The sequence below is a fragment of the Netta rufina genome (genome assembly GCF_964035555.1).
Source record: "Netta rufina genome assembly, chromosome: 17".
Taxonomy (NCBI): Eukaryota; Metazoa; Chordata; class Aves; order Anseriformes; family Anatidae; genus Netta; species Netta rufina.
This window is the reverse complement of record NC_140141.1, coordinates 14,839,793-14,867,764: the sequence shown is the minus strand read 5'-3', so window position 1 is coordinate 14,867,764 and position 27,972 is coordinate 14,839,793. Positions and strand designations below refer to the sequence as shown.

The window sequence follows — 27,972 nt, the reverse complement described above, 5'->3', positions numbered from 1 at the left end:
GGCTCAGCCCCCCAACACCCAGCCCAGCAGCAGCCCTGCTCCGAGGTACAACCCTGAGAGCCCCAAATTCCCCCAGAGAGCTGGGGCTGGCCAGGCAGCACTTGCCTTTTGCTCGAGCCCCGTCCGGGCGCTGAGCTCGGCGCCCAGCCGCTCCTCCAGCTGTGCCAGCCGCTTCTGGAGGAAGGCGATCTCGGTCTGCGCGCAGTCAAAGCGCACGTGCCACGCGTCCTCTGCAAACACAGCCCCGGGTGCACCGGGTGCCGCTGCTCAGGGCCGAGCGTGGCTCCCATGGGGCACAGACAGGGCTCCAAGAGCTCTGCCTTCTGCACCCAGGGCTGCCACAACTTGTGTGGCATGCATCCCATCCCATCCCATCCCATCCCATCCCATCCCATCCCATCCCATCCCATCCCATCCCATCCCATCCCATCCCATCCCATCCCCACTGGGGTGGCAGCGCTGTCCCCGTGGCCCTGGCTGGCCCCCTGAAGCATGCATGGCCCCAGAGGGATGCCCTACCTCCTTCAGAGCCACTGATCTTCATCTCACGCAACTGCACCAGCTGCTGGGCCTCCTCCAGCTGCTTCTGCACTGACTCCAGTTTCTTCTGCACTTGGTCGTGTTTGTTCTGGGGGAAGCCCGGGGAAGGAGGGAGCAGCTCAACCCGCTCCTGGGGCACTTGAGCAGAGCAAGGCTGTGCCGGGATCGTGGTGCTGGGGTCTCCTACCTGCAGCTCCTGCAGCTCCCGAGCACCCCGCAGCCTCTCTGCCCGCTCCCCGTCCAACACCTGGCAGGCGACATCGCCCTTGTGCCGCTCGTCCGACAGCTCCATGGTCAGGTCGATGATCTGGGGGGGCAACAAGGCTCTGGGCTGGGCAGCACCAGGCACACCGCCTGGGGGGCACCCGCTGCCCACTGACCCGGCATCCTGACAGCTTTCACTTGGCTGCTGCCTCTCCTTCAGGGAGATGGGAGATGGGAGATGGGGTGCACCCTGTCCAGTGCCACCCGTGTGAACCCAGCCCTGCCGTCGGATGAGGAAAGGGCAACAGACAACAAAGTGTGCTCAGCGCTGCCTGCACTGCGCTGCCTGCGTGGCTCACCAGATTTTTGCACTGTTCCAGCTGATTAACGTTAAATTTCACTCGAAACAAAAAGCACACAAATAAAAGAGTGAATTATTAATCGGGAGGATGAGCTGCACTTTCTGCAAGCAGCCGTGAGCACGGCCTGCCCCACTAGCCCAGCTCTGCGTGTCCATCCCTGAGAGAGGCAGGGCAGGGGGAAACCCGCAGGCTTCAAATGCTCTTTTCCCCGCATCCAACAGCATTTTAAGGCATTTCACAATGCAGGCATGCTACACGAGCTCTCCAGAGGTCCAGCAAGTTTAATTTGGGTAAGTACACACAATAGGCTTGCTTTCCCCGGGGAGCTGGTGTTTTCTAGGTCTGCCACAAAGCGTTAGCCTCCCATGGCAGCCCCAGCCCCAGGGGTGCAATTGCATCTCTAACGCAGAGCAACAGAGAAATCATCGTTAGCCGCTCCCCCTTGAAGAAGAGGGCACTCGGTGAGGGCTGTTCCTGTTGCTGAGCAGAGCACTGCACCTCAGCTCGGAGAAACAAGTAAATCCAAAGGGGACCGAGGCTGTTACGCTGCAATGTAACCTGAGACACGCGGGATGTTTCTCCCGCGCACTTTCCCCTCGTTATCAGCATTCGTCCCATTGAACAGAGCCACTTCTGGTGGCTGCAGAGGTCACCGAGACTGCTGCCTGGAGAGCATAATGAGAACGTGATACATCTGGGTGTGATTTCCTATTCTAATTATAGCCTTTTGTCAGCAGAAGGGATGGCTTTTGCACGGCAGCTCCTCAGGTTCCGATGCCTGCGGCTGTGCCAGGTGCTGAGGGTTCCCCTGGGACACGCTGGGATGGGGCCCGGGATGCAGCAGGGGGGTGGCAGCTCCTGATCCCCTCCTGCACTGCTCCCCCCTGCTGCAGCCCCACAGCCCTCGGCTGCAGAAGCATTAAAAAACAGCCCCTGAGCAACTTCTGCAGCCACGAGGAGCGAGGAAGGAGGAACGCTGCTGTGCCAGGAACAGCCACCCCGCCTCCACCAGGAGCTGCTGGCTTCACACATGGACAAACCAGCACCTTTCACACGTGTGGCTGGAAGAAATCCATGGCTGTATAATGATTTTGTCAATTAGAAACAAGAATGAGCTCTTCACGGAGCACTAAGGCATGCCCAGAGCCACCATGGCACCAGCCGAATGCCGACAACCCAGTGCTGGGGAGCCCAGCCTGCAGCATTTCCCTGAGCTGTGCGGACAGCAGCAGCATTTGGCACCTGCATTGTTGGTTATATTCATCCTGCTAAGTCTGAACTTGCAATGCCAGAAAGCTGGGGTGCTGCAGAGGACCTTCTCAGCTCTACCTTGCTTTCCAGCTTCTCCGTGTTCTGCCTGAGCTCGCTGCAGGACTGCTCCGATTTCTCCAGCTTTCTTCTGAGCGCCGCCAGCTCCTCCTAGGTAAGATTGCAAGGAAACACACACTGAGAGCTCCAGCAGCCTCAGTTCTGTTATGAATGTCTTGTTTTCTGTTAAAAATAAGTGGGAGAGACATAGCTGCCTTATTAAGAAAATTTACCAGGCAGCTTTGAAGGCTGCACACTGCAAATCGCTGGGACTACAGCTCCTGACACGAATTTCGTTGGAGGGAATGTCAGCTTTGGTCTCCGTACAGAGCACATTTCATGAGAAAGGAGCCAGCCTCAAAAGCTTGGACAAGCATCCAAACGTCTGAATCTTGCTCATCAAGTGCTCCTGCAGCCCTGGCAGGCTATCAGAGGCAGCAACTGCCGAGGCACAGCGTTCACTGCGGGTCCTTTTCAGGCAGCCCAGCCGTAACCGCCGGGATCGCTGCTCGTGGCAGCGCTGCCCTGCTTGGATGGCCAGGGCTGTGCAGAGATGTGATAAACCCGAGGTGAGCGGGCAGTGGGGCCTGGGGGCTACCAGGTGGGTTTGAGCCTTCAGAAGATGCCCAGGGAGGTCTCCCAGCACCATTTCCATCCCAGGTGGAAGCAGGCACAGCTCTGCTGCTAGCACAGAGCACAATCCCCTGCATCGAGCTTGGGTGCTCAGCTCATCCATCATCTCCAGGCACTCAGCTCAGCGGACCCAGCCCCAGCAAGCTGTCCGAGATCACAAGGCAGAGCTCCTAAAGCATCCCACCCGACCCTGTCCCATCCCTCCCATCCTGCCCCATCCCCTCCCTTCCATCCCATCCCACCACGTGGTGCTTACCTCTTTTGCCCGGAGCTGCTGCTCTGCCAGGCTGACGCTGAGCAAGGGCCGCACGCGGCTCAGGAGCTGCCACCAGGGCCAGTGCCTGACGGCCTGGAAGAGCTGCAGGTTCTTGTGGATGCAGCGGGCAGCGAGGCGCTGGACCTGCGGGGGACACAGCCAGCAGTGACCCCCCCCGAGCCACAGCAGGCACGGGGAAGGGCCAGGCTGGGACACAGGGACGAGGGGCTCGGATCCCTAAGGGACAGCATCAGGGCAGGGAACGGTATCAAAGGAGCAGCCTGCTGAGCTCCCAGGGCTGTGCACAGCCCCACCGGGATGCCCTGGGCCGTGGCACAGCAGCACTGCACACAGGCAGCAGTCCAAGCCTGGGTTTCGGTGGGCACGGGGTGTGACAGCCCAGGGGATGGATACCTTCAGCCTCTTGAACTTCTGGCGGCTGAGGAAGCCCTTGCAGGCGGCCTGGAGGAGGATTATCTTCTGGGCTATCAGCTTGTCGCGCTGCTTCTCCAGCCTGGGCATCACGCCTGCCTTCAGGAACACCTAACAGCAAGCAGAGGACGTTGTGCACCCAGCAGGGGCTCCGAGACCCCCACAGGCAGCAGCGGAGCACAGGGCTGGGGGACCTGGCTGCCCAGCACCCTTCAGGACTGGCTCTTGCTCTCTCCATCCCTGCCTCTGCCCTGCTTTGACATCAGCATCCAGCACTGCAAGGTGCTGCAAGCCCCCGAAGCTTTTCCTCTGGGACACGGCACTTCTCCCACGTGCTGCGTGGGTGACATCGGTTCCTCTGCTGCGACGCCGTTCCCAACATGTACACACGTGCACACAGATAACAGCAAAGGTGGCGGTGTACAACGGGAAAAACAAAACTAGCCACGTCATTTTCTTTATCTGAACTTGTTGGAAACACAGCACAAACAACGCGGATTTGCTGATGCCACTGAATTTAGTCCGCTACAGATCTCCCAGAGCCTACGATGCTTCTCGGTCGTTGCCTGGCGAAGCTCTCGGGGTGTGTGAGCAGCCACTGCCAAACCCCGTGAGCCATTTGCATAACGCAGCTTCGATAAAAATGAACTGCATTTGGGAACCTGGTGGCACACCTAAAAAGCTGCATTTTAGAGACACCAAATTGAATCAAAGAACAATCCCAAGGAAGCTCACTTTCTTGAGATAATGCTATGATTGCTTCACCACCTATTTGATTGCCTCATTAATGTCTGTATTAACTTCACAAGCCAGTGAGTTTTAGAAGCTAGTACGAAATCAATGCTCAAAGTGATGGCAAAACCAACTCCTATATAACAAGATGTGACTGGAGCTGCTATCGTGCTATTGATTAAGTACAAGGGATTCATAGAAGAGATAATTGCAAACTGCACCATGTAGGATAAAAGCAAGTTATTTTGCTCCACAGAACCGTTTCATGAATTCCTTCTTTATAGACTCCAAGAGCTGAAGGCAAGCATGCATACAAAATTAATTTTGCTCTGAGATTATCAATTTTAAGTTCAAACACTGTTGCTGTGACAACTCCTGCACCTGCAGCTGCCCAGTTTTAACCCAACCCATCAACAACCAGGAGCTGCCCAAGCCCCGTTTAACTCCGTGAGACATCAGAGGTAGTTAGGTACGGAAATGCCAGGAGGGGCTGGGATTTGGGAACCAGGCACAGAATTTACCCAGGTAATGCCATCAAATTAGGAGTCTCCTGCTTCGTTTTTTGGCAGGGCTTTGTTTCCCAGCCCACAGGGGCTTGGAGGGAAGCTCTGCAGCACAGAAATGTTTTTTCTCCACCTCGGGAGGCTGCAGGTAGCCAGCAGCACCTGGCCCAGGGCTGGCTGCACTGCACACCCTGACAGCGAGGGAGGAGGAGCGGGTGGCCACCGTACCTGGCTGCGTCCTATCGCCACGCTTTTCTTCTCCAGATCCAGTGCCTGGAAGAGCTCCTCTATGGCCTGTGGGGAAGGAACAGGTCATGGAGCTGCACGCAAGCACCCCGTCCTGCAGCAAGCTGCAGTCGCCAGCCATGGGACAGGGCAAGTCTGTGGGGCCCAGAGCATCCACCCTCACCTCCTGCCGTGTTTAATAACAATATTGACCTTTTCCATCTGTCAGACTCATCTTATTAAATCCTGAGATCTTTACTGAATTTGCACACGCTCTGTGGCCGTTTGCACAACGGAGCACGTGCCCATGTAGAATTCATCTCCTCTCAGCTCTGCCTGGCGCTGGGCGCTCAGCAGCTCACCCGGAGGCTGTTACAGGGCAGGGTCAGTTCTCCCAAGACTTTGCTACAAGTTCATTATGGAACTCGTAAAGCTGGCAGATCTTCCCCTTCATTCCTGAGATACTTTGACTTTCAGATTTCATGGGCAGCAAGGAGCCACCCCGAGCAGGTACATGTAGCAAGGTGATGCCCAGTCCCCGGGAACCTCATGTGCCCCAAGCTCCGCTGGGTCCCCAGGGATAATGCCCAGCTTGTCCTCAGCCATCCAGTTTTGGGGAACCAGGGTGAGGGATGGAGTGCAGCCACACGGGGCCACTGAAACGCACTCATCCTGCCCTCTGCACATGCCTCTGGTCCCACAGCTCTTGCCCTGCCCTGCAAAATAAGATCTGCCAGGCACGCAGCCAGGGCAGGAGACGACCAAGGCACCCACCAGCCCTGAGCCAGCAGGATTTTCAAAGCCGTTTGCTCCTGGGTATTAAAAAGAAGCAATAATAGGCTTCGTTTCCAGGCTGATTTCTCCAAGTCCTCTCCACGGTGCAATAACCCTGGCAAATGCAGCCCACGCTAGGAATGATTACGGCTGCTGCAGAAACCTGGCCCTGGGGGGGAGCAAGGCTGGGACCGAGAGCGGAGCGAGGCTCACAGCCCCTGCCTGCAGCCACACGAGGAAGGGTGCTGGGGAGCAGGGAGCTCTGCAGCCCCACAGCCCCCTCACTGCCCCCTGCCCACAGAGCTCAGTCCTGGCCGCAGGCAGCCCTGGCAGCCCCCAGCTGAGCACACGGGCTGGCTCCTCGTGTTCCCGGACCTTGAGACCATTTCTCAGCAGCATGGCAAAAGCTGGCAAGCTGCCCTGAGCCCTGCTGAAGGTGGCTTTGCTCCATCCCCAGCTCCCGGGGACAGTCTTATGGGTAAGAACCCTCTGGTGTGCTCTGCGTGTGGCAGCTCCCCAGCAGCTCCAGGTGGGTGCCCCCACCCCAGCGGGTCCTGCAGTGCTGGCTGGGGACTAAAGGACCAACACCCAGGGCTGTGGGGAGAGCCGGAGCTCAGCAGACCTGTAGGCAGTGACCCTACAGCCCCAACAGCAGCCCAAGGAACAATATCAGCCCCAAGGAGTGGCTGAGCCAGGCAGGGAACTGCAAAACAGCCCCTGCCCCAGGGCAGGGAGACACTGCCCTGACCCATCCTGCCTGGAGAGAGCTGCGAGCTCCAGGGATGGCTCCTGGGGGCAGACACAGCCCTGGCAGCACCGGGGAGAACTCGGAGAGCTCCGGCAGAGCCCAGGATGGGGCTCTCAGCCCCATGCCCCCAGCCCAGGACGCACCTTGCTCTCATCCGGCACCTCGTAGGCAGACGTGTGCTTCTTCATCACGGCCGGAGCCAGCACCTGGAAGCGCCGTCGGAACTGGGTGAGGAGCATGCGGTCCGCGTACCCTGGGGACAGGCAGACACCGCTGGGGGGGACGCACGAGCCGGGGGAGGTTTGTAGGGTTGGCGAGGGAACGGGCTGCAGGGGCTCTGCGGCGCAGCAAACGGGGGGCTCCCGGTGGGGACTGGGACTGGGGGAGCTGCCCTGAGCACAGCAAAACCCTCACGGGGAGGGCAGGGCAGAGGTGATGGGAAAAGTGCCAGAGATGTGCTTAAGGGTTACAAATATGGGATCTGATGGAGTGTCCCCCCCGCACAGAGCAGGACAGGGCCGTACCGGTGCGGCGGAGGCACAGGGCGTCCAGGAGCTGGGTGCCCCCCAGCTGGGCTCGCAGGGACGGCATGTCCAGGGCCAACGGGTCCCCCCCGTCCGCTGCCGCTCCCGGGACAAGGCAGTGGATGAAGTGCAGCTGGGAGCGCCGCAGCAGGCTGGTGAGCGCGTCCTGGGGGACAAGCAGAGGTCAGTGGGGTTGGGGGGGGCACGGGGCGAAGGGGCAGCACGTGTGTGGGTGGGTGATCGCTCCTGTGCACCCGCTGCAGGGTGTCCGGGCAGCTCAGGGAGTTATCTCAGTGCCAAAAGTTGTGTGCGTACTGGGGGCAGCAGCTCCAGGCACAGAGGCTGAGTGGGACCCTTCCTCCCCATGCCTCAAGTTTTCAGCCGATGGGCTACAAAAAGTTACCAAAGGTCTAATTGCTGCCAGGGCTGGGGTTTTCCAGGCAGAGTCAGGACACTCGAGAGAATTTAGGCACCTGGTTATGGCTGAGATCAACGGGAGGCTGATGTGTGACCAGCTTGTGGGGCCAGTCCGCCTGCCTGAGCCCTTAACAGGATTAAGCAGTGGCACAGCAAGGTGTGCCTGTAATCTGCTTTACGATTCGCTTCCCTCTGAGCAGCAGCAGTGCTGGGGGGCTCGCTGGCCACCTGAGACCAGAGCAGCATCCCTGGCCAAGAGCCCAGCAGGGCACAGAGCTCGTGGCACCCTTTTCCCTCGGTGTTTGGGTCTCAGTGCGGCAAAGCCCCCAGCCCACAAGCCCCGTGGTGCCCCCATGCCCCACTCACCGCCTGCAGCTTGAGCTGGGCGCACACCGACCTCTTCCTCACGGCCGCCAAGCTGCTGGCGAAGGTCTTCCTGATGCAGGCGCTGCGCTGCAGGGCCGCCTGCGAGCATCCCTCCAGCCCCGCCACCGCACGGCAGCCCCGGGGCGCCCGGCGGCGCGGCAGGACCAGCTCCTGCACCGCGCTCCTGGGGGGCGAGCGAGGAGAGAAGGTGCTGGGGCTCCTCTACTGCCAACATGCTCACAGGAGAGGCAGCACCCAGCAACCAAGTGGCGAATTTGGCATCGGTGCACCCGCGGTGCTGCCTCGGGGCACCTGGCCGCGGAGGAGAGCCGGGCTGTGGGGACACCTCCCACCCCTCTGCTTCTCCCTGGCTCGAGCACCGAGCTGCTCATTGCTATCAAAACTTCCCTGAACTGAAGCCCGGAACAAAATGAGCTGGAAGGGTTTAAGCAGAAGGTAAAAATCATGGCGTGTGTGGAGACACCTGTAGCAGCCCGGTTACATTTCAGTCCCGGTGTGGTTTGCAGCCTTGCTCCATGCCGCAGGGGAAAGGATAGCGGCTGCTGCACGGGAGGGAAGCTGCTCAGGGCTGGCGGTGCCTCGCTGCCCTTATCCTGGGGTGCTGCAGAGCTGAGGACATCGCGGGGTCCCCAGGGCTGTGGGACAGCAGCACCCGATGTCCCTCCCAGCCTGCCTCCCCCATGGGCGGAGGGGAGCTCCGCTGAATGTGCCAGTGACATAGATTCAAGCAGTTTTGGTGGAAAGCTCTTCACCACGATGCTATTCCCAGCTCTGTTCAGCACCTACCACGATCAGAACACGTACTTCTAGCTGCCAGTCACTCTGCACCCACCCCCCACACCCTAACTGAACCCTCTGGGCTCCCTCAAAGCCGAGCTAAGCAGCCTTTTCCTGGGTTCCCCCCCGTCCCAGGCCGCTCCCGCGGGGCTGCTGGCAGTGCCGTGGTACTTACAGCCTGGACTGCTGCAGCAGCTGGCTGGCGTTCTCTGCCGACAGGTTCAGCTTGGCTTTGCCCACCCAGCCCGCCAGGTCGTAGCGCACGGGGTCTGTGCCCAGCTGGTGGGGGATCTCAAAATGCAGCTCCTGCTCACACCTGCGCACGCAGCCAGGCCCTGCGAGAGCAACAGCACCCGGAGGGGGTCACCAATGCCCCAAGGTGGGTCACCAGCACCCCAAGAGGGTCACTGGCCAGTTCCCATGGGGCTGCCACCACCAGTGGGGCCGCAAGACAGCGGGCACCAGCAGAGCATTTTGTCTCCCCCCGACCATTCTTTAATTCTCCAAACTAAATGGTGATGCTGGAAGGAAAGCAGCTGGGGGTAGGGGAGCATCTGGACTGCCCCCAACTTACCGTCCTGGTCGGGGCCCTTCGGGGCGAAGTAGGAGCAGAGGCGGTCGAAGGCAGCGCTGTCCCCAGAGCCCGGGACCAGCACCTCCTCGTCCAGGATCCACAGCAGCCCCCTGCGGTCAGCCCCCAGGCTGCCGGGCAGCACCTGCAGCTGCCAAAGGGTGGAGATGTCCCCAGGGCCACCGGGAATGGGACAGGAGCCAGCTCCAGCCAGTGCCTGCCCCGTTCCACACTGCTGCTGCCCGAAGCTGGGAAGTGCAGGCAGAGCAACTAATTGCACGGGGCCACGGGGAGAGGTTACCTGTGAGGAGTTCAGGTCGATGATGGACAGCGTGGCCAGCGGAGAGTGCTCTGGAAGATCAAAAGACACCTCAACATTTTCCTGGAAAACATCATTTAAAAGCTTGCTTGAGTCATGGTCTGGCGTCAGGATCCAGGAGCAGGCACATCTGCACAGCGGGGAGGAAGACGGAGCGGAGCTGCCACCGAGGGCACTTCCGAGGCTCAGGACACCGTGCTGAAAGGGCTCCTGCAGCACTCGGGGAATGTCAGACATGCCACATCAATAATGGACATGATAATAATTGAGGACTTAACACGAAAGCACCAAGGAAAGGATCAATTATTTAATGTGCAGCTTGCAGGCGTTGCTTCCATTCATTTTCACTCCTGTGCATGTCGGAGCTGTGTGAGCAACGTGCCACCAGGGCCCGGGCTCACAGCCACTGCCCCGGCCACAAAGCCACCGTGCCCCCATCCCAGCCAGCAGGCAGCACGAGGCGAGCCCGGCCTGCCGAGCCCTCCTCCATTTCATGCTCAGTTGGAAACCAGCAAAGGGCACAAATACACTCGGTGCAAGTGAGGTGTGAATATTAAGTCACGGCAATTCGACCGTTCTTCCAGAGCTAGAGGTATTAAAGTAACTGCTGCAAAGCTGATAAGTTCATCTTTGCCAGTAGATTTTTCAGCCCCGTATTTCTGCAATAATTTATCATTTTCCTTTCTATTCTCTATTATTCAGCACCTGAGGTAATTTAGGAAAAAACCCAGCTGTGTCATCAGAAGGCACAGAGCCTCCTGAGCGGGAAGAAGCATGCCCAGGGGGACACCCGGCCCCGCCTGGCATTTCCCTCGTGTCACAAACATCCAAGAGGACCTGTGATGGGGACAGCAGGGGGACAAGAGGCTTCATGCCACCACTCCACATGGAGCCTTCCTGCAGCACTCCGGCCATCGCAGCTCCTGGGCACTCACTGTCTCACCGCAGCAGGGTGCAGGGAGCAGTACCCAGGGGCTGGGAGGCAGCTCCACGGCCGCAGCCCTCGCGCTCACCTCCTTGTACCTCTCCATTTCCGACACGAAGGTTTTCTCGTAGAAGAGGGCCTGCAGCCGCTCGTGCACGTAGTTGTGGCAGAGCTCCTCAAAAGTGGCCGCGCGCTCCCCGCCGTGGTGCCGCGGGTTGTGGAAGCCGGGGGTGTCCACCACCGCGATGGAGCCCATGGAGAGGTGCCGGGACGAGAAGGACCTGGGGGAGGTCACGCACAGCACGGGGCTTTACCCAGGGGCACGCCGTGCTGTGCCCAGGGGTGACTCAGCTTCTTCCCCAGCTGTGCACATCCCTTCGTTAGCATCATCCCACGTGGCAGCGATGGCCCCAGTGCCGATTTCCCCTGCCCGTGTCTCCAGCCAGGAGCACCAACAGCCTCCATCTCCTTGTCCTGTTCAGTCCGAGTTTCACCCACCTCCTCCTTCATCTACTGCAGCTGAGTGACTTCTGCCAGCCTAGGTGGAGATGCTGCCCTTCCCACGCCGCTCCCCACCCTGACACTCTGGTTGTTTAAAGCACTGAATCCTAACTCAAACATGCAAAGTTCGATGCAGAAGTGGCTATGCTGACCCCCACACTGAGGAGCTTCCGAACTCCCAAGTGCTGCTGCAGGAGGAGACCATTGCTCCTGAGGGAATCCCTGACTGGAACTGATCTGAGAAGCAACATCCAGAGGGTTCCTTGGAGAAACAGAGATGTTTACTTCTCAGAATGTCACTTGCAGCCATTTCCAGTATTTCAGATAAGGACAGCAGGGGAGCATGACACTGAGAAGTCTCTGGGATTGTTTTTAAGGCACATTATGCTTTGGTGCTCTCAGTGCTTTGCTCGCTGCCGTGCTCCCTGTCCCCAGCCCCTTTGCCAGGCAGCCTGCCCTGATTAGGGAAGATTAGAGGAGCTGCGTTGCTCCTCGATAGCACAGGGTGCTGAGGGTGCAGCACCCGATGAAAGCACAGGTTGGATGAAAAAAAACATGTGTATTTACAAGGCAATGCTCACAGAACTGCACAGCAGCACCAGCACATGCTCTGCATTGGGGCTGAGGGAGCTGGAAGGGCTCAGGCTCACCCCCAGCTCGTGCAGTAAAGGCACATCCCCACGACTGCACCGCAACCTGGCACTGCTCTTGGATCGCCGTGGCAATGGTTTAACAGGGCCTGATGGGCTGCTGTGGGAAAGGGAATAGGGGACGTGGGACACATCCTGATTTAATGCTGTTATTCAAGAGAACCTTCTGCAAGGTCTTAGAGTACCATCAGCAATTTCCCTTCGGAATGTGGTTGCTAGGAATTAGAATAAAAATATTCGACTGCAGGTAAAAATAACCCTGCTGCAACAATACGGAGTGTTTTCAAACACCAGCTTTTTGTGGATGCTGACTTCAACAATTTGAGCTGAACACTGGAACCGAGGAAACTGAATGCTCTGGGGGTCTGATCCCTACCCCAGTGTAAACTATTGAATTTATCTCAGGAGATCCTTTCAGATTTACACTGGCACGTGGAGGATGTCCTTCCCACCCTGGCTTTCAGATGGAAATGAGCAGAGGAAGGGTGCTGGGGACAGGCAGGTGCCTGGTGCCTGCCTGGCTCCCACAGCAGCTGGCAGTGGGATGGGAGCACAGAGCACAGCCTCCCCCGGTGCCTCAGCAGCTGCCCTGGTGCCAGCCCCTCTAGTTCCTGACATTTCGATCCTTGCTTGCCATCAAGCTTCCAGCAAGAAGTGATTCCCTCCCCACACTGCCGTGGCTCTGTGTGGGATGCCCTGGCCATTTACTGCTCCACACCCCCTGGTAACCTCAGCTCCTGCCTGCAAAGCCACATCTGCCATGGATAAGTGGGCAGCAGCTCCTCGGTGCGCAGTGCCCGGGGCTCGGCACCTCTGTACCTGTTGATGAGGGAGACGAGCGCAGCAAAGAGCTCCTCGTAGAGACCCGCAGCCATCCCCTCCACGCACTCCACGCCCGTCATCTTCGGCCCTGCCAGAGGAGCAAAGACACAACGTTTATTGCCGCCCGGTTGCCCCGTGAAGCAGAGCTGGCAGCAGGCGTTCCCCTTGCTGGCAGGGTCAGGCAACCTGCCCTGCTCCCAGCTTCTGCCTGCCAGACACGGCACCGCTCCGCTCACACGGGCTGTGCGCATCCACCTGCACACCTCCAGCACCCCGTGCCTGCTGCGTGTGCAGGAGGTGGAAGCATTGCAAGCACTCGTTTTTATCATGGTAACTTGCAGAGCCCTGGCTGTAACAGGGCTGCTGAGGATGCGCCAGGCATGGCAGCATGACCTTAAAGCCAGGCTGTATCTCATCCCCTCCCCGTGCAGGCTGGATCTGCCCCCATGAATCAGACCGTACGCTAACGTTAGGTTTATGGTGGCTCAGCAGCAATTTGTCAGGCACTAGCACGGCACACACACCGCTGGAGCTGCTCACAGTGTGGGCGCACACAGCGCGGTGCCGGTGCTGTGTCCTCAGCAGGCAGGGGGGGAAGCCCACCCTGCTCCCCCTGGGCATTTTTTTCCTTTTTTCCCTTCTCATTTCTAGGGAGAGCTCCCACAGCATTTATCCCCGTCGCTTATCTTCCAGTGGCATTACTGAATTCCCTGACCTTCAGGAGTCCTTACCAAGCGACACGTGGGGTCAGCTCTAGAGCTGAGGACAGTGACATGGCAAGGCAGGGTTAATAATTTGATTAATATGAACGCATTTACATGGACCTCACTGCCTGAAAAGGAAAAGGCACACTGCCCGTCCCCACAGCAGAGGCAGGAGCAGTGCAGAGCACAGAATTTCCATAGATAAATAGAAATACCCCGTACGGAAGTAGGAATTCCGTAAGTAAAGGGAAAAAGAACATAGCACTGGGGCACCTGAGGGGCTGTCCTCCTCCGGGGGCAGCCGGCCGCCCCGCGCCGTGGCCTGGGCGATGATCTGCTTGAGGTGGTGCTTGAAGACGGCGGTGGTGAGCTCCTCCAGCTCGCAGCCCAGCACGTCGGCCGCGCGGTTCGCCCACTCGAACTTCATGAACTGCTTGCGGCCGACTGGCAGGAGGAGAAATGAGGAGGAACGAGGTAAATTAGAACCTGCTGAATTAGAAGAGCCTGCTGAATTAGAGGCACTGCTCCCGGTGTCCCAGCGGCTCCCAGCGCTCAGCACCCAGCAGTGAGCACAGCTCCAACCCCCAACACCAACCCACACTGCTGGAGGCAACCTGCATGGAAACTCAGGGGACCGCCAGCGTGCTCCTTGAGGCTTACAGCTGGTTTACCAGCTCTCGGTTACCGCAGCACACCTTCAGTAAGTCAGCAGCCACGTACTTCACTAATTCCTTTTACTGTTGTGCTACTCAGCTTCGCGCCGTTCATTACAGCCTGCTCTTCTAATTTCCCACAGTGGATGGGGGTGCCCTCCGTTACCCCCTGCACGTTTGCTAACAGCAGCTGCGGTGATGTGCCCAGCTTTGCAAGATGCTCAGCATGTCAGCAGAAGGCTGGGTGACTCGAGAAAGGTTGACAGACTTGGCCCCTGGTAATCATGCAGATAAGAGGACTCGTTTTTTGCTCGGAGGATAGCTGAGAACTCGGGGGGTCTCAGAGCAATGCCTTTGGGTCTGCCTGCCCCACGCAGGGCTCCCCACGTGCTGCTGCCCCCATGGTGCTCAGTGCACCACATTCAAGTGGTGGGGCTGGGCAGAGACCTGCCAGAGTCCTGCAGAGACATCCAGGAGCAGCTCGGGGGGGCTGGGAGCAGGCTGAGCCTGCTGCTGCCAGCCAGGCATCGGTAGCACCGCCTGTGCACAGTAAGAGCTTCAGCAGGCCAGCCTGGCAGATGTGGTTATGGAAGCTGATGGGATTACGAGCCAATCCCTCAAAATCCAGGATCACCTTACTGAGCCCCGGCAATGTTTGCTGTCCCTGTAACCCCGAGAGCAGCACAGCTCTCAGCATCCCCCGCAAGCAGAGCTGGTGTACGCTGGCAGAGGAAATTATTTATATCCAGCAATAGTGGCTCCAGCTTAATGATTAAAATCAATAGGGAAACAAGCTGCGGGATAAATCCTTTTACAAATCTAGGAATGAGAGATGCTGCAGCAGCAGCCAGCTGGCACGGCAGCACGGTGGGAATGAGCAGAAATGGAACAAAGTCATCCAGAGACCTCTGAGTGGTGTCTTTGGGCAGAGGCAGTGAGGAGCCAGCCCTGGGGCTTGCAGCCCCTCCCTGGGCACAGCTACCAGCAGCAAAGGCTCTGCTGGGGAGGAGATGTGAGATGCTTCCTGGGCAGCAGCCCCTGGGGTCAGCCCTGACACTGGTGGCTCGGCTCTGCCCCACGCAGCAGCCCCCGGTGCCACGAGAGGCCCGCAGAGTCTCCCAGCCCATAAAAAATGAATAGCAGCAGCCCTCCTGCTCCTGATGTGACCGCTGTAAAACACACCAGCTTTAACACCTGACAGGTAATTACTCCAGCACATTTAATATTTAAAAGGAGCAGCGGGGCCGTGCAGGGCGAGCACCAGCTCCTTCCAGCTCTCAGAGGCACCAAATTCATCTCCCTCAGGGCAAGAGCAGCAAAGGAGGCGATGCCAATGAGCCCACCCCGATGCTCAGGGAGTCCTTGGGAGGTGGGCACCCTGCTAAGAGAAATAGGGCTGGAGCCCTCCCGAAATCACCCCGGGCACATCCCGCAGCTGCCGGCACTGCCCCTGCAGCAGGCAGAGCCCAGCAGCCCCGCTCAGCCGCCTCCCCTGCTCTGGGCACAAGTTGCCAGCCCGGCCCTTCTCTTCCACTTATTTTGTCATGAAAACATTTGCGCTGCTAATGGGACAAATAAAAAAGCCTGCTTGTTCCTCTTTATTACCCTGGGTGGGGAAGTAGGGAGAGAGGAGGCTCCTCCTGGCTTGAATGGCTAATTTATTTGTCCTGCACTAAATCCTGCAGTCTATTCTCCATTGACCCATTGCCTGATGTATGACATATTAAAGCCTATATATAACAAAGGGAAGAGCTGTGTAATAGCATGATTAAAGAAATCTGCCATTCTGGCTGCATTTCCCCGACTGTTTGTAATAAAGATGTCAGGGCTCTGAACAGATAGCGCCATAACTCGCCGCGCGCAGACACAGCCCGCCCGGGGCGGGAGCCGCCTGAGGATGCCACTGCCCCACAAAGGAGAGGCAATGTCAGGGTATGGCCCTGGGCTGGATCCGCTCATGGCACCGTCCTGCCCGCCACAAAACATCTGGCAAAGCAGGGACCTGCTGCTGGTGATGCCCATGGCCTCGCTGCTGGCACAGGAGGGCTCATGGCACGTCCGTCCCGGCACAGGCTGCGAGGTCCCGGCTCCGCTCTGGAGGTCAGAGGAGCCTGAAAACATCCCCCTGCACTCTGCAGGGCATGGTCACTGAGCCAAGATGCAGACCCTAGAGACTGTTGTCCTGTTAGAGGACTTTCCCATGAAGGCTGGTGGCTCTGTCAAAACAGAATCATTGCTCCGGAGGGTCACAGCTTATTAAATGCACAGAGCCACCAGCCTGCTGGGAACACGACGTGCCAAACCAGCGCTGCTTCCCCCTGCAGCAGGAAAACCCAGGTGCTGCAGAGCAAAAGGCTCTAACAGAGAGAGAGAAAAATTGGCAGCATGCAGAGGCCAGCCCTCATGCAATCTTTTCCAAGAATCGTTTTGATGAACGAGGCAAGGCAGCAGAGGAGCGCTCCCCTGCACGGTTTGCTCAGGCAGCACGGAGCCGCGGCAGAGCGAACCCAGACGCTGCCCCTCAGCCTCAGCCCCGGGCTGTGCACAGGGCAAGGACACGCACAGCCAAGGGAGAGGGAATTCACCCCCGAGCTGCAGTCTGCAGGTGCAGCGTAGGTTTTACGAGGGATTAATGAGGAGCACATGCTCTGCCTGAAGTACCCCCGGGTATGGAAAAGCGCTTCTCGCGTGCCGCAGGAGGCTCACATCTCCCCCTGCTCCTGGCATGCTGCTGGGAAAGCCATGCTGGCACTGCCACTGGCTCTGCTGCATGCCCCGAGCACAGGCACACAGGGGCACGCTCCTCTGGCTCAGCCAGCACTGCTCTGCCCAAACAGCAGCATCTAATGGAAGCAACAGCTGAAAAGTGGCTGTAGAAGAGCCCAAGCTCTCCTCTTTGCCCCTGACACCAACACGGCCCTTGCAGCCTGGTCAGGGGAACACGCGAGCAGCTCCAAGCACTACAAACCCAAACAACGCATGCTCAGCTTCCCCTGTAAACCTGCGCCCTCCACGTCCTGTGCACCTACAGAAATCCAGGGGAAAGGGCTGCAACAGACCTTGGACCAAACGGCGAGGACCTGCCCACAGGTGTGTGAGGGCTCTGCAAGGAGGCGCAGCACGCCGGCAGCCCCGTGGCATGGATTTATGCTGGAGGCCGCCCGTCAGCCTCGTGCTGGCAGCGCTGCAGCTCCATCACCTGCTGCGCCAGAGCTGCCAGCTCATTTTTCCCTCGGCAGCAGTGGGAAATCCACCCCAGGACAGGTATATTTGTCATAGAAAGGAAGCTCTGACTCAGTGCTAATTACGGGTGTGCTGCTCCCTCATCCTTTTAGCAACAGGCAGTAATGAAAAATTAGGATAAATCTGGGCGTCGAGCTCGGCTGGCATTAAGAACAATGCCATTTCCACATCAATTCGGGAAAGGTCACTACGTCTCAGGGGCTGTAAAACAGCAGCGATAATGCAGGTCGAGGATTTTTTCACAGCTCTGGCAAGAAGGCAGAAGGTCGCTGCCGTCCGCGCTCGCAGGAGGCACACGGTGAGTGCCCATGGCTCCTGCCTGCTGCCCTCCCCCTGCATTTGGTGGATATCCCCGTTATTTCACATGGCTCAACAGCTCCCAGTCCTCCTGGAAACCCTTGGGCAGATGGCCCTGGGTGGGCTTGTGCCCCCTGCACCCCCACAAGCAACCGCAGCCCTGGGACGCAGATGCAGCGCTCGGCACCGCTGAGGCACAGCTCACCCTGCTCCTCCTCCCCAGCACCACCCGAAAGCAATCCAAGGCTTTGTGAGCCTCCACAGCAAGGAAAACCTGACCCGCACCGACTGCCTGGGCTCCCGGCCACCGCGTGCACCCACCGGCTGCTCCGGGAGGGCTTTGGGAACTTGCAGCCACCGGGAACACCCTCGGCTCTATGAAAGCCTCGCGGTGGGAAGCCTGCACAAAGCTCAGAGCTGTGACGCTTTATTTCTGTAGCAGTCAGCAAAACAGGCAGCTTGAGAGGGAGCTGAATGCTGACCCCCAGCTGCGCCCGAAACCTCCTTCCCGGTTAAAGAGCTAATGAATAAATGAAAATATGTAATATTCTGCAGCACACAAAGGGGACTGAAAGCACTCCGGTGAATTGGTACCTAAGGTGCCCCGCTGGCCTCTGGATGTCAGGCTGGTTTCTCACAAAAAGAGCTGCTTTAACGTGTTTCAAAAGCAAGGGGCAATGCTGACACCGGGACAGAGCGAGCTTTTGAAATTCAACCTTTTCTTCCCAGTGTTTTTCTAGCTGCAAATGTATTTTTTCCTCTCAGCCAGGGAGAGATGATGCTTTCCCCTCCTGTTTCATTCCTGGACAAACAGAGCTTGTGACCAGACGATAGCAATCAGCAGAAAAGGAAAAAAAAGCACCTCTAAGGTGTGCTCGGGGCTCCACGGCCACGGCGTGCCGGGGGCTGCTGCCGTGGGGTGGGGGTGGCTGCAGCGCCTGCCCACGCTCCCCAACACGAGCAAAGAGACGAGGCGTCCTTTGGTGAGATCTCGGGGAGAGGATTCTGAATATATAACTTCAAAGCGCATAAAAGGGGAAGGGAAGAGATGGCTATCAGGAGACAGGTTTAACCACATTAAAAGAGTCATTGCCCCCACTGAGACTTTTGCTCCATCCGGCTTTGATCCATTTTTTATCCATATTTCCTTTCATTTCTCCCCTTTTGTTGACACACGATGGGGGAATCAATACCAGAGCGAGTGATGCTGAGACATGCTCTGGTTGTTAATCCTCCACCAGAGCCAGCTCCGGAGCCCCAAGCCCTGCCCGGGCCCATTAAAAAACATTCCCAGCCCTGCCGAAATAATTGCTGCAAGGCTTTGGGACACAGCACTCAATTGACCCTCAACTTTCAGGATGCTTGGGACAGAAAGACCCTGCTGAACCCGTGTTGGAGTAAACCTGCTCAGGTAATTATGAGAGCAGGTTTAAAAGCCTTGCCCATCATTAAGGAAGGGGGTCACCCCCCCACCACGGCCACACAGCGCCCGGCACCGAGGGGACCCGCGGGCACAGCAAAGCCCCCTGCCAGCTCTGGGGGATTTCAAAAAGAGACACGGCTCCAAAATCTGCTCTCCTGAAAACTCTCGAGGCAGAAGGATTCCATTTTTTACTAAAAGCCTCATTGCAACACTCCAGCCTGAGACAGCAGGGTCATTTTTAAACAGCTGGAAAAGTGTCAGGGGAGCTGGGGAAAGAAAATGCCAGAGAGGAGAAAGAGAGAACACACTTTAAGTGACGACAGCATTCATCCTTTTAAAATAATTAATAAATGATTAATGGCATAAATTACCATAAGATGTGTTATGACATGTTGCGGAGACATTTATAAATGTCTACGGCTGAGTTTATAGCAGCCTTTATGCAGCCCTCATAAATTGAAGTGTGTAAATCAATGTGGCTGTCTCTAAAACGGGTTAGAGCACATCTTAAAATAATTTATAAGGGATAAGGCAATTTCTATATGCCTGTATTAATAAAGTCTTTATAAATACAATCTTCATCCAGAATCATCCTAATATAATTCGGTTACTGCATTAGACACTCAGGAGATGATGACATTACGGCTACCTGAAGCTGCCCCTTTGCCGTGCCCCTGGGGACGCGGTGGGCCGGCGGCACAAACCAGAGGCACTCCCCAAGGAGCCACCAACCCCGGACCTCCCCGGAGAGCTGGCAGGAGGTGAAGCCTCACAGACCCCGTCCTGCCCACAAGCAGCCACAGGACAGACCCCGCTCCTGCCCCCCCGGAGCAGCACACGGCATCACCCAGCCCAAAGCGTGCGAGTAAATCTCTTGTGCAGCAGCCCCGCTGCAGGCATCACACCTCAACACCTCCAGGGTGCAACGCGCCAGCAAGACCCCGCCACATCGGGACCTGCTCCATCTCCCACCCCTGATCCCAGGCCCCAATGAGGGTGCAGAGAAATGAGGCACGAGCCCCCCTCACCTTTGCAGGCCCCAGCGGCTCCCAGGTGGTAGATGCCAGCCAGCACGCGCCACACGGCCGCCTGCTCCTCCGCCGTGATGCCCAGCGTGCCCATGGCAGCCTGCAGCTGGGCGAATGCTGCCGAGGCTCTCTGCTTCTCCTCGGGCTGTGGGAGGAAGGGAACAGGAGGGGGAGCATCACCGGGAGCACCACGGGGTGGCACAGGGACGGGGAACCCTGCTCGGCACCATCAGGGGCTTGTTTGGGTGGGATTATGGAAAAAGAGCACCTGGGCACCCCAGCCAGGCAGAGGAGCTCCCTGTGTCCTGGCTAATATGATTTTTTCATTATTTATTTCTTGCAGGTGCAGCCCCTCAGCAAGACTAGGCTTTTTCCCCCTAAGCTGAGGGCTGTCGCTGCAGACACCCAGCCCCGAGGCGAGGCGCAGCACACGGGGCTGGCAGGCAGCATCCCCCCCTCGGCACGGCCAGCCCCTCTCATCCGAAGGATTCCTCCTCCTGCAGGGGCCCAGGAGGCGGCTGCTAATGAGGGAACCCAGCTGAGCCCGCGATTCCTCCAGACTCAAATACCCCAAGTACTTGCTGATACACCCGTGTCATAGTGGGGGATCAGTCAGTGCAGAGTTATCCCCACAAGCCATGAGGACAAAGGCCGGGAAGCCACCAATTAGATTTCCAGTTTAAAAATCCAGAGCAGAGATCAGAAAGGAAAATGGCATTTCAAGGAAATGTATTCCGACCTAAAACTGTCCTTCCCTTGTGCCGGAATGACCCCGCCAGCACCGGCCAAGGTGACCCTGCCCTGGGAAGGGACCAGGCTCTCGGCCAGGCGGCCCCAAGGTGCCATCTGCTCGCCCTGGCGCAGGATGCTCTGAGCCCTTCCCAAGCCACACGGCCGAGCCTGGCTGCCCAGAGACATGTTTGTGCCATGGGGGGACACGGAACAGTGGCCAAGGGGCTGCTGTTTCAGAGGACGGTGTAAAACCCCATCTCTGAACCCAAATCTGACTGCGTTCCTGTGGCACCAGCAGCGCGAGGACCTTGCAAACGGCTCAGACTAATAAGGAGCCAGTTCTGGAGATCAAAAGCCACCTTTTTAGCCCCTAAAAGTAGTATTCTGAGCAGGGACTCAGCAGCCAGCACGCCCTGGGGAGCTGCAGGGGCGACCCAGCAGCCGGGTGCAGAGGGATGCGAGCAGGGGGGGCAGGAGGCTCCGTTATTGCTCCCTACCTTTGAGAACGGCTTGATCCCGAAGGAGTTGCTCTCAGCCACCTGGTGCAAGTGCAGTGTGGTCCTGGAAGGGGTTGGAAAACAAGGACTTAGCCCTGCTCGGTGCCACGCAGCGCTGTGAGCCACGCCAGAGCTCAGTGCACAGAAAGGTATTTGGAAACAAAACCTTAGCCCAATTGTAGTTTTAGTGGGGGGCACCAGAAAATGCCCCTGCACTATGCAAAATCTCTAAAATCTAGGGTGCTGGGCTCACACAGCCCCTGCACCCTGCAGCCCCGTGGCCACACGCTCACCTCTGCGCCGCATCCAGGCCCGCCAGCATCAGAGGGAAGACGTTGAAGTTGCTCTCCCCGAGGGGCTGCCGGGCGACTCGGCCCCTCTCCAGCAGCATGGTCTGGGGGGGAGCAGAGGGGGGCGTCAGCGGCAGCCCCCAGCCCCAGTGCCCAGCATGAGGGGCTCAGTGCGGGCAGGGTGTCCAGGCAAGCCGGGCACGCAGGGGACAGGGGGGACAGGGGCACCCAGGGGTGGGGAGATGCCACCAGGAGCTACCGAGGAAGCACCGGGCTCCTACTTGCAGGGCTGCGGGTGGCCCTGGGGGGTGCTCCAGCCAGCCAGGGCTGCGCACAGGGGGTCGTACAGGCAGGAGCACCCCAGGCACACATCAAGGGGCCAAATTCCTGCGGGGGCACCCTTGGTGCAGAGGAAACAGAGCAGAGCACCGCTCCTCCTCCCCTCCCTGGCACCGCAGCAGCTCCCGCCTGGCTTCACCACGAAGCACGGCACCGGCTCTGTCCCCGTCCCTGTTGGATGCAGCAGGGCCCGCGGGTACCTGGAGGTGCGCGGCGGTTATCCGGCCGGTGGCGCTGAAATCCAGCGAGAGGACCATGGAGAAGCGCGTGGAGCTGCTGCTGTGGCTGGTGGTCACCGACCCGAAGGCTCCCAGGACCGTGAACATCGCCTGGATCTTCTCCACTGAAACCCAGCACCAGCAGCCGCTCAGCAGGCGCCGGGGGCAGCTTCTCCTGCTGGCTGCACCCCCAGCTCCACCCGCACACACCACGACCCGTCCCACCCTGGGGCAGCTCTTGTGCCGGCAGGAGGGGCTGTGCCAGCCCTTGGCAGGAGCGTGCCGTGCCCTCAGCCCACCCGGACCTCGAAGCCCAGAGCTGCTCTCCAGCTGATCGCTTCCCAGCGCTTCCCCTCACCTCATCGGTAACCTGATCGCAGGGGAGCAGTGCTGCCCATAGCGGGCAAGTCATCCCCTCCTGCTGCTTACTCTGGGGTTTATCAAAATAGCAAACCTGGAGGCTCCGGGAGCCAAAGGGCACGCGCAGCCCCGGGGGTCTCCTGCCCACCGGCCACGTACCTGAGACCGTGCCGTCCAGGCTGCCCGCCGTGCCCACCAGGTACTCCAGGGCGCCCTGGCAGCACGCCGTCCTCCCCGCGCCGCTGCGCCCCAGGGGCAGGATGGCCTGGTCCTGCCGCTGCGTGAGCAGGGCCCCGTAGGCTCGCTGCGCCATGGAGCAGAGGTGCGGGGGCATCCCGTCCCTGCGGCCCTTCAGCACCTGCAGGCAGGGAGAGCGTGGGGGGAGCGTCCGGCACAGCTCAGGGGGCTCCTTGGGGATGGAGGCACGGAGGCGTTTCACATGGGGGGGCGATGATTTCTCCCCCCAGGGTGCAGGACTCCCCTGGGACTCCCCGTGCACTGCAAACACCGCGCCCTGACCTGCTCCTGGCTGCAGTGACAGCGAGGCAGAGCTTTGCTCCTGGCTGCTGGGAGAGCTTCTGGGCTGGCAGCGGCACATCCCCAGCATCCCCGACCCCAAACACTCCCCGGAGGACCCCCAGCCCCGCACACCCCAGGAGCATCCCCAACCCCTCACACCACCCCCAGCATCCCCAAACCCACACACCTCCAGCATCACCCGGGCCCTGCAAACCCCCAGAGCATCCCCAACCCCTCACACCCCCCCAGAGCATCCCCAACCCTCACACCCCTCCGGAGGACCCCCAGCCCCTCACACCCCCCGCAGCCCCCCAGCCGTGCGGCTGCGGCGGTGCCACGGTGCCCTCTGCCGGTACCGGAGCTCCCGGCTCCTCCACCACCATCCCGCCTCCCCTCACAGCCCCCCCGAGGGATGCGGACCCCTTTGGGCCCCCCCTCACCTTCGCCACCCGGCTGGCAGCGTTGTGCCCCCCCCCGAGGGCCAGCAGGCTGGGCCCGGCGTAGGTGTAGGGGAGCTGGGCACGGAGCCGCTGCCGCAGCGTGTTGAGGGCACTGCACTCGTTGAGGCTGATGAGCGAGGCCAGGTCCTCCGCCAGGTCCAGGCCGGGGGGGTTGCTCTGCAGGGAAGGGGCCAGAGAACCGTCGGGGAGCAGCCGGCGACCGGGGGCACCGTCCTGGTGGCCACTGGCACCGCGCCCTCGCCATCCTGCAAGCGGGACGGTGGCTTCCATGGTGGCATCCTGCCCCGTGCCCGGGGCTTTGGACGGGGTTCCCAGCCCCGTGCCAGCCCCCGCAGAGGCCGTGCTCACCCGCTGCACGCTGTCCTCGTCCACCTCGGCCACGCTGCCGTCCGCCTCCAGGCGCAGCCTCACCCTGCCCGCCGGCAGCTCCGGCGTCCCCACGTCTGGCTTCAGCTGCGTGGCTGCAACGAGACGAGCGTGAGCCCGTGGGTGATGGGGCTGTCAAGGGGTCACCTGGCTCCCGTCCCATGGCCAGACCCCAAAGTGCCCCTGGAGCTGGCCGCAGGAAAGGAAAGGAGTTACCGAGCGTGAAGCCGTCCCGCTGGAGGAGCCAGACCTTCTCCGCCTCGTACCAAACGTCCCTGGGAGCCTGCGGGGAGGAGAGAGGGGAAATGTGCAGGAACAGGCAGGAAACCGAGCAGGAAAAGCCGTGTCCCCATCCACAGAAACACTTCCAGCCCAGAGCACTGCCCCCCTCTGCCCTCCTGCCTCCCCCCCAGCCCCCAGGTGAGGGCACACGAACAGGAGGAGCTGCACAGAGCTGCACCCACACCCCAAAATAAGGGACAAAATCTGCAAAAGGCATTACCTGGTCCTGGTCTGTGCTGTCTGCCGTCTCCTCTTTGCTCTCCATGCTTGCTTCTTTGCTCTCTCTCGGTGCCTCCTTGTTTCTTTCCGGTGCCTCTTTACTCTTCCCTGACTTGTCCTTTGCCTTCCCTGCCTCCTTTGCCCCATCTTCTGCCTTTCCTTGGATGCCTCCTGGCTCCCCCTTCAGTCCCTCAGCCTTGTTGGTAGTTTTTCCAGGCCCTTTAATTTCCCTCACCTCCTTCTTGCCACCTCCCGCATCTTTCTTCATCTTCTCCGGCTCCTTCTTGGCCAGCGCCAGCTCCCTCTTGGTCCTCCCCTTGGCTGTGGGCCCCTTGCGGATCGCAGGTGCCCCCTTCTCCTTCGTACTGCTCTCAGGTGCCCCCTTCTCCTTGCTTCTCTCAGGTTCCCCCTTCTTCTTGCTGCTCTCAGGTGCCCCTTTCTCCTTCTTGCTGCTCTCAGGTGCCCCCTTCTCCTCCTTCTTGCTGCCCTCGGGACCCTTCCCCTTGAGCGCGTCCCCCTCCTTCACCGGGCCTTTGCTGCAGCTCTTGCTGGGCGCGGGGGCTGGAGCTGGGGGGCTCCCCCCAGGGTGGGCGTCCTTGGGGCTCTTCTCAGGGCACGACGACGGCTTCGCTGCCTCGGGAGCCCCCGGGTGAGGGGTCTCTGCTGGACTGGGGGTGGGGGCCGGGGCTTTGCAGGGGCCGGGACCTGGTGCAGCCCTCCCGGGTGGCAGCACCGTGTTTGGGGGGGCCGGGGCTCCCTCGCCCCCCTGCCCCTCTGCGTGCAGCCCGTTCTGCAGAGGCTGCCCCTTTCTGGCCGCGGCTCCTCCAGCAGCTGGGGGGTCCCCGGTGCGGCCCCCACCGGCCTCCCCCGCGGGCTGCCAAGAGAAGGAGAGGAGCCTCAGGAGGGTCCAACAGGGAAGGGCAGGGTCTGGCCCGGCCAGGGGGTGCGCACAAACCCCTGCAGTGCCCTGCGAGCCTGAACCTCCCCATCTGAGGGGTGACACCAGGGCAGCCACCACCCGAATGCTGCAGGGAGGGCACACAGTCGTGATTTGCTCAGTACTCACGTCCTCTTTCGCAGTGGCCTTGGCTTTCTTCTTCAGCCTCGCCTCCTTGGACTCCTTCTCAGTCTCGCGGACGAGCTGCTTGATGAACCCCCCAGGGATGACAGAGAGGAGCAGGGGGGGTGCAGACGGCGGGGGGGCCCGGTCCTCCTCCCGGATCTGTTTGCAGGAGCAGAAGCTGGGTTACGGGAGCAGTGTGGGGACACCAGCCCAGCCCAGCCAGCCCCACGGGGACAGCAGCAGCACGAGCACGTAGGGGCGGCTGAGCCGAGCACCCAGCCCCACTCTACCCCTGCAGGAGCTGTGCATGTTGCCAGCAGACCCTCAGGCTGGCACAGGGAGGCTGCACCCAACAGGAGGCCAAGTGCTGGGAAGAAAAGTCCCTCGTGCAGCTCCAGCCTGGCCACCCAGGGGGGGCTGCAGGGGGCCAAGGAGCTGCTGAGAGACTTCGGACCCGCAGGGCCCTGTTGGCCCCAACCCCAGCCCCTGGCAGCACAGGGCCCCCCCAGCCGCTCGCCTTCTGCCATGCCCCCACGCAGCAGCACCCAGCACCAAACCCCGTGGGCTCCCCCCAGGCTCAGCCCTGCAGAGAGCCGCCAGCAGCAGGGGAATTGCTCAGGATGGAAAATTCAGGCTGCGAAGTGCCCCGGGCTGGAAGGCTTGGAAGCAGCGTGAGCGCAGCGACGTGCAGGGCAGGGGGACGTGGCCGCGGGGCGTCCCCTCCCGCCGGCCCCCACCAACACTTCCCTTCTGCTCCCAGAGCGCGAGGCGCGAGGAGATGGCCATGGTGGCAGCAAGACTGGACGGAGCCTTACGGAGAGCCAGGGGAGAGAGAGGAGAGAGTTAGCGAGGGGGGCTGCCAGCCAGGGCCAGGCCTGGGCCTGGGGGACCCTCCTGGGACATCACCGGCCCCGGTGGGCATGGGGACAGGAGCCTGGAGCCGGCCATGTGGGGTCCGGGTCGTTTTACAGCCTCGAGGAGCGCTCGGCCACGTGCGGCCGCCTCCATTCCTGGCGTGGAGCGGGGCCAGGGGGTGCCGGGAGGAGGCGTCACGGGTGGCAGTGGCACCGGGGCGGTGCAGGGTGCAGCCGTGCCCGTGCCCCGCTGAGGGCTGATCCCGGCTTCACCTGTCGGGATCATTCAGGCCCCGAGCGGGTCGGGGCTCGCCGGGCCCGCCTCGCCTTGTACAGTAAAGGGCAGGAGCACCGCAGCGGCCCAGGAGCCCAGCTGAGGAATGTCATTTGCCTTCTTGGGCGACAGCCCCGGGCGCCACGTGTCCCGGCTGCCACCTGCCCCACAGACCCCCTGGGGAATGGAGCTGCCCCCTCACCGACCCCACAGCAGGGCTCTGCAGCCCCGGGGGGAGCAGCCCCCTAGGTTGTGTGGAGCCCCCAGCCCACACAGTGCCCATAGCAGGGACCCCATGTCTGAATCCACAGGGAAACTGAGGCACGGAGGGGGACGCGCCTCAACCTAGCCCACAAACCCAGGCCAGGACCACCATCAACACCTCTTTTTCACCCCAAGCTGGGGCACAGGACGCAGCCCCACTTGGGCCACAGCCACATGGGTCTGGTCCCCACGCTGGAGCTGCCTGGAGGCTCGCTCCCACCCCTCTGCCTCCCAGGACCTGGTGGGAGCTGAGGCCACCGAGGGGTCCCCCCCACCCTCCAGCACAGGGCAGGGTGCTCCCCATCCCCATCCCCATCCCCGCTCCCACTGCAGCCCCCCAGCACTGACCGGCTGCTGGAGGCCGCCCCCGGAGCCGGGGCTGCTGCTATCGCCCTTCATTCCCACCTAAAAATAGCCCTCCCCACCGAGGGGCCCAGTGTCGGGCTAAAAGCATGGCCAAAACTCTCCGTTTGGGCCCTGACCTGCCCCCCAACCCCAAAGACCACCCCGGGGTGCCCCTTACCTGCGTGCGGTGCCGGGGGCGCGGGGGCTGCTGGCCCACGCCGGTGGCACCGGGCGCTGCGGCGGTGCTGGACCCCGGCGAGCCGGAGAGCAAAGGCAGCAGCAGGCGTGGCGGGGGGGCTGCCTGCGCCTCCCTCTCCGCCCCTCACCGCGGTGGCAGCTGAGGTGACACATGTCACTGCTAAAAATACCCCGCCGAGGCGGCTGGAGGCACCAGGGCCTCGGCTGGGAGAGGCGAGGGAGGGGGTCTGGGGCCCTGCTGACCCCGCTGTTGCACCCACCCCACACGCGTCTCCGTGCCCGTCTGGCCCCGCTCTGTGCCACCGCAGTGATGACACCAAAGGGTCCAACCCTGGGGCACCCAAGGAGGTGCAGGGAGCCCTGGCAGAGAGCCACAGGATTTCAGCCTCCCTGTGCCCCCCGTGAAAGCGGCCCCACGGCCCCAGCTCCCCAGGGCAGGGGCACCCCAGCACTGCTGGCACATCCCAGTGCTGTGACCAGGGGTTGCTGGGGGCATGGGGTGGGTTTCCAGGCTGCTGCAGCACACCTGAGCTGAGCATCACGCTCAGAGCCCCCCAGGTGGTGGCTGGGGGGGCATCGGGGACCCTCACACGCAGGTCCTGCTGCCTCCCACCCCACAGGGAGCAGCGCCTTGTGGAAAAAGCCTGAAAAAATACTGTGCCTGTGAGTGATGTCTTCTCTGGTCAGAGAAGGGATTCACCTCTGTGATGGGGGTGCTGTGGGAAACAGAGGC

At 60.5% G+C, this 27,972-nt stretch overlaps 1 protein-coding gene across 3 annotated transcripts in view; it reads right to left on the bottom strand.

Moving 5' to 3' along the window:
• The window catches only part of MYO18B (myosin XVIIIB), a 56,996-nt gene extending 29,655 nt beyond the window's left edge, over window positions 1–27,341 (bottom strand). For 2 of the 3 annotated variants that reach the window (XM_084297533.1, XM_084297532.1), the window contains exons 1-28: window positions 27,220–27,341; window positions 26,054–26,114; window positions 25,308–25,465; window positions 24,243–25,115; window positions 23,957–24,023; window positions 23,723–23,835; window positions 23,354–23,530; window positions 22,554–22,752; window positions 22,017–22,159; window positions 21,481–21,581; window positions 21,188–21,251; window positions 19,959–20,103; window positions 13,588–13,758; window positions 12,608–12,698; window positions 10,726–10,918; window positions 9,695–9,775; window positions 9,397–9,544; window positions 8,998–9,157; window positions 8,025–8,208; window positions 7,242–7,407; window positions 6,861–6,970; window positions 5,199–5,264; window positions 3,718–3,846; window positions 3,304–3,447; window positions 2,436–2,525; window positions 728–847; window positions 520–628; window positions 106–230 (exon numbers count right to left, since the gene is read on the bottom strand). In XM_084297533.1, coding sequence (XP_084153659.1) covers window positions 106–230; window positions 520–628; window positions 728–847; window positions 2,436–2,525; window positions 3,304–3,447; window positions 3,718–3,846; window positions 5,199–5,264; window positions 6,861–6,970; window positions 7,242–7,407; window positions 8,025–8,208; window positions 8,998–9,157; window positions 9,397–9,544; window positions 9,695–9,775; window positions 10,726–10,918; window positions 12,608–12,698; window positions 13,588–13,758; window positions 19,959–20,103; window positions 21,188–21,251; window positions 21,481–21,581; window positions 22,017–22,159; window positions 22,554–22,752; window positions 23,354–23,530; window positions 23,723–23,835; window positions 23,957–24,023; window positions 24,243–25,115; window positions 25,308–25,465; window positions 26,054–26,090 — 4,164 coding nt within the window. In that variant the 5' untranslated portion in view covers window positions 26,091–26,114; window positions 27,220–27,341. The remainder of the gene's footprint in view (window positions 1–105; window positions 231–519; window positions 629–727; window positions 848–2,435; window positions 2,526–3,303; window positions 3,448–3,717; window positions 3,847–5,198; window positions 5,265–6,860; window positions 6,971–7,241; window positions 7,408–8,024; window positions 8,209–8,997; window positions 9,158–9,396; window positions 9,545–9,694; window positions 9,776–10,725; window positions 10,919–12,607; window positions 12,699–13,587; window positions 13,759–19,958; window positions 20,104–21,187; window positions 21,252–21,480; window positions 21,582–22,016; window positions 22,160–22,553; window positions 22,753–23,353; window positions 23,531–23,722; window positions 23,836–23,956; window positions 24,024–24,242; window positions 25,116–25,307; window positions 25,466–26,053; window positions 26,115–27,219) is intronic. The other variant, XM_084297534.1, reaches the window with a different exon arrangement.
• Window positions 27,342–27,972: the final 631 nt, after the last annotated feature.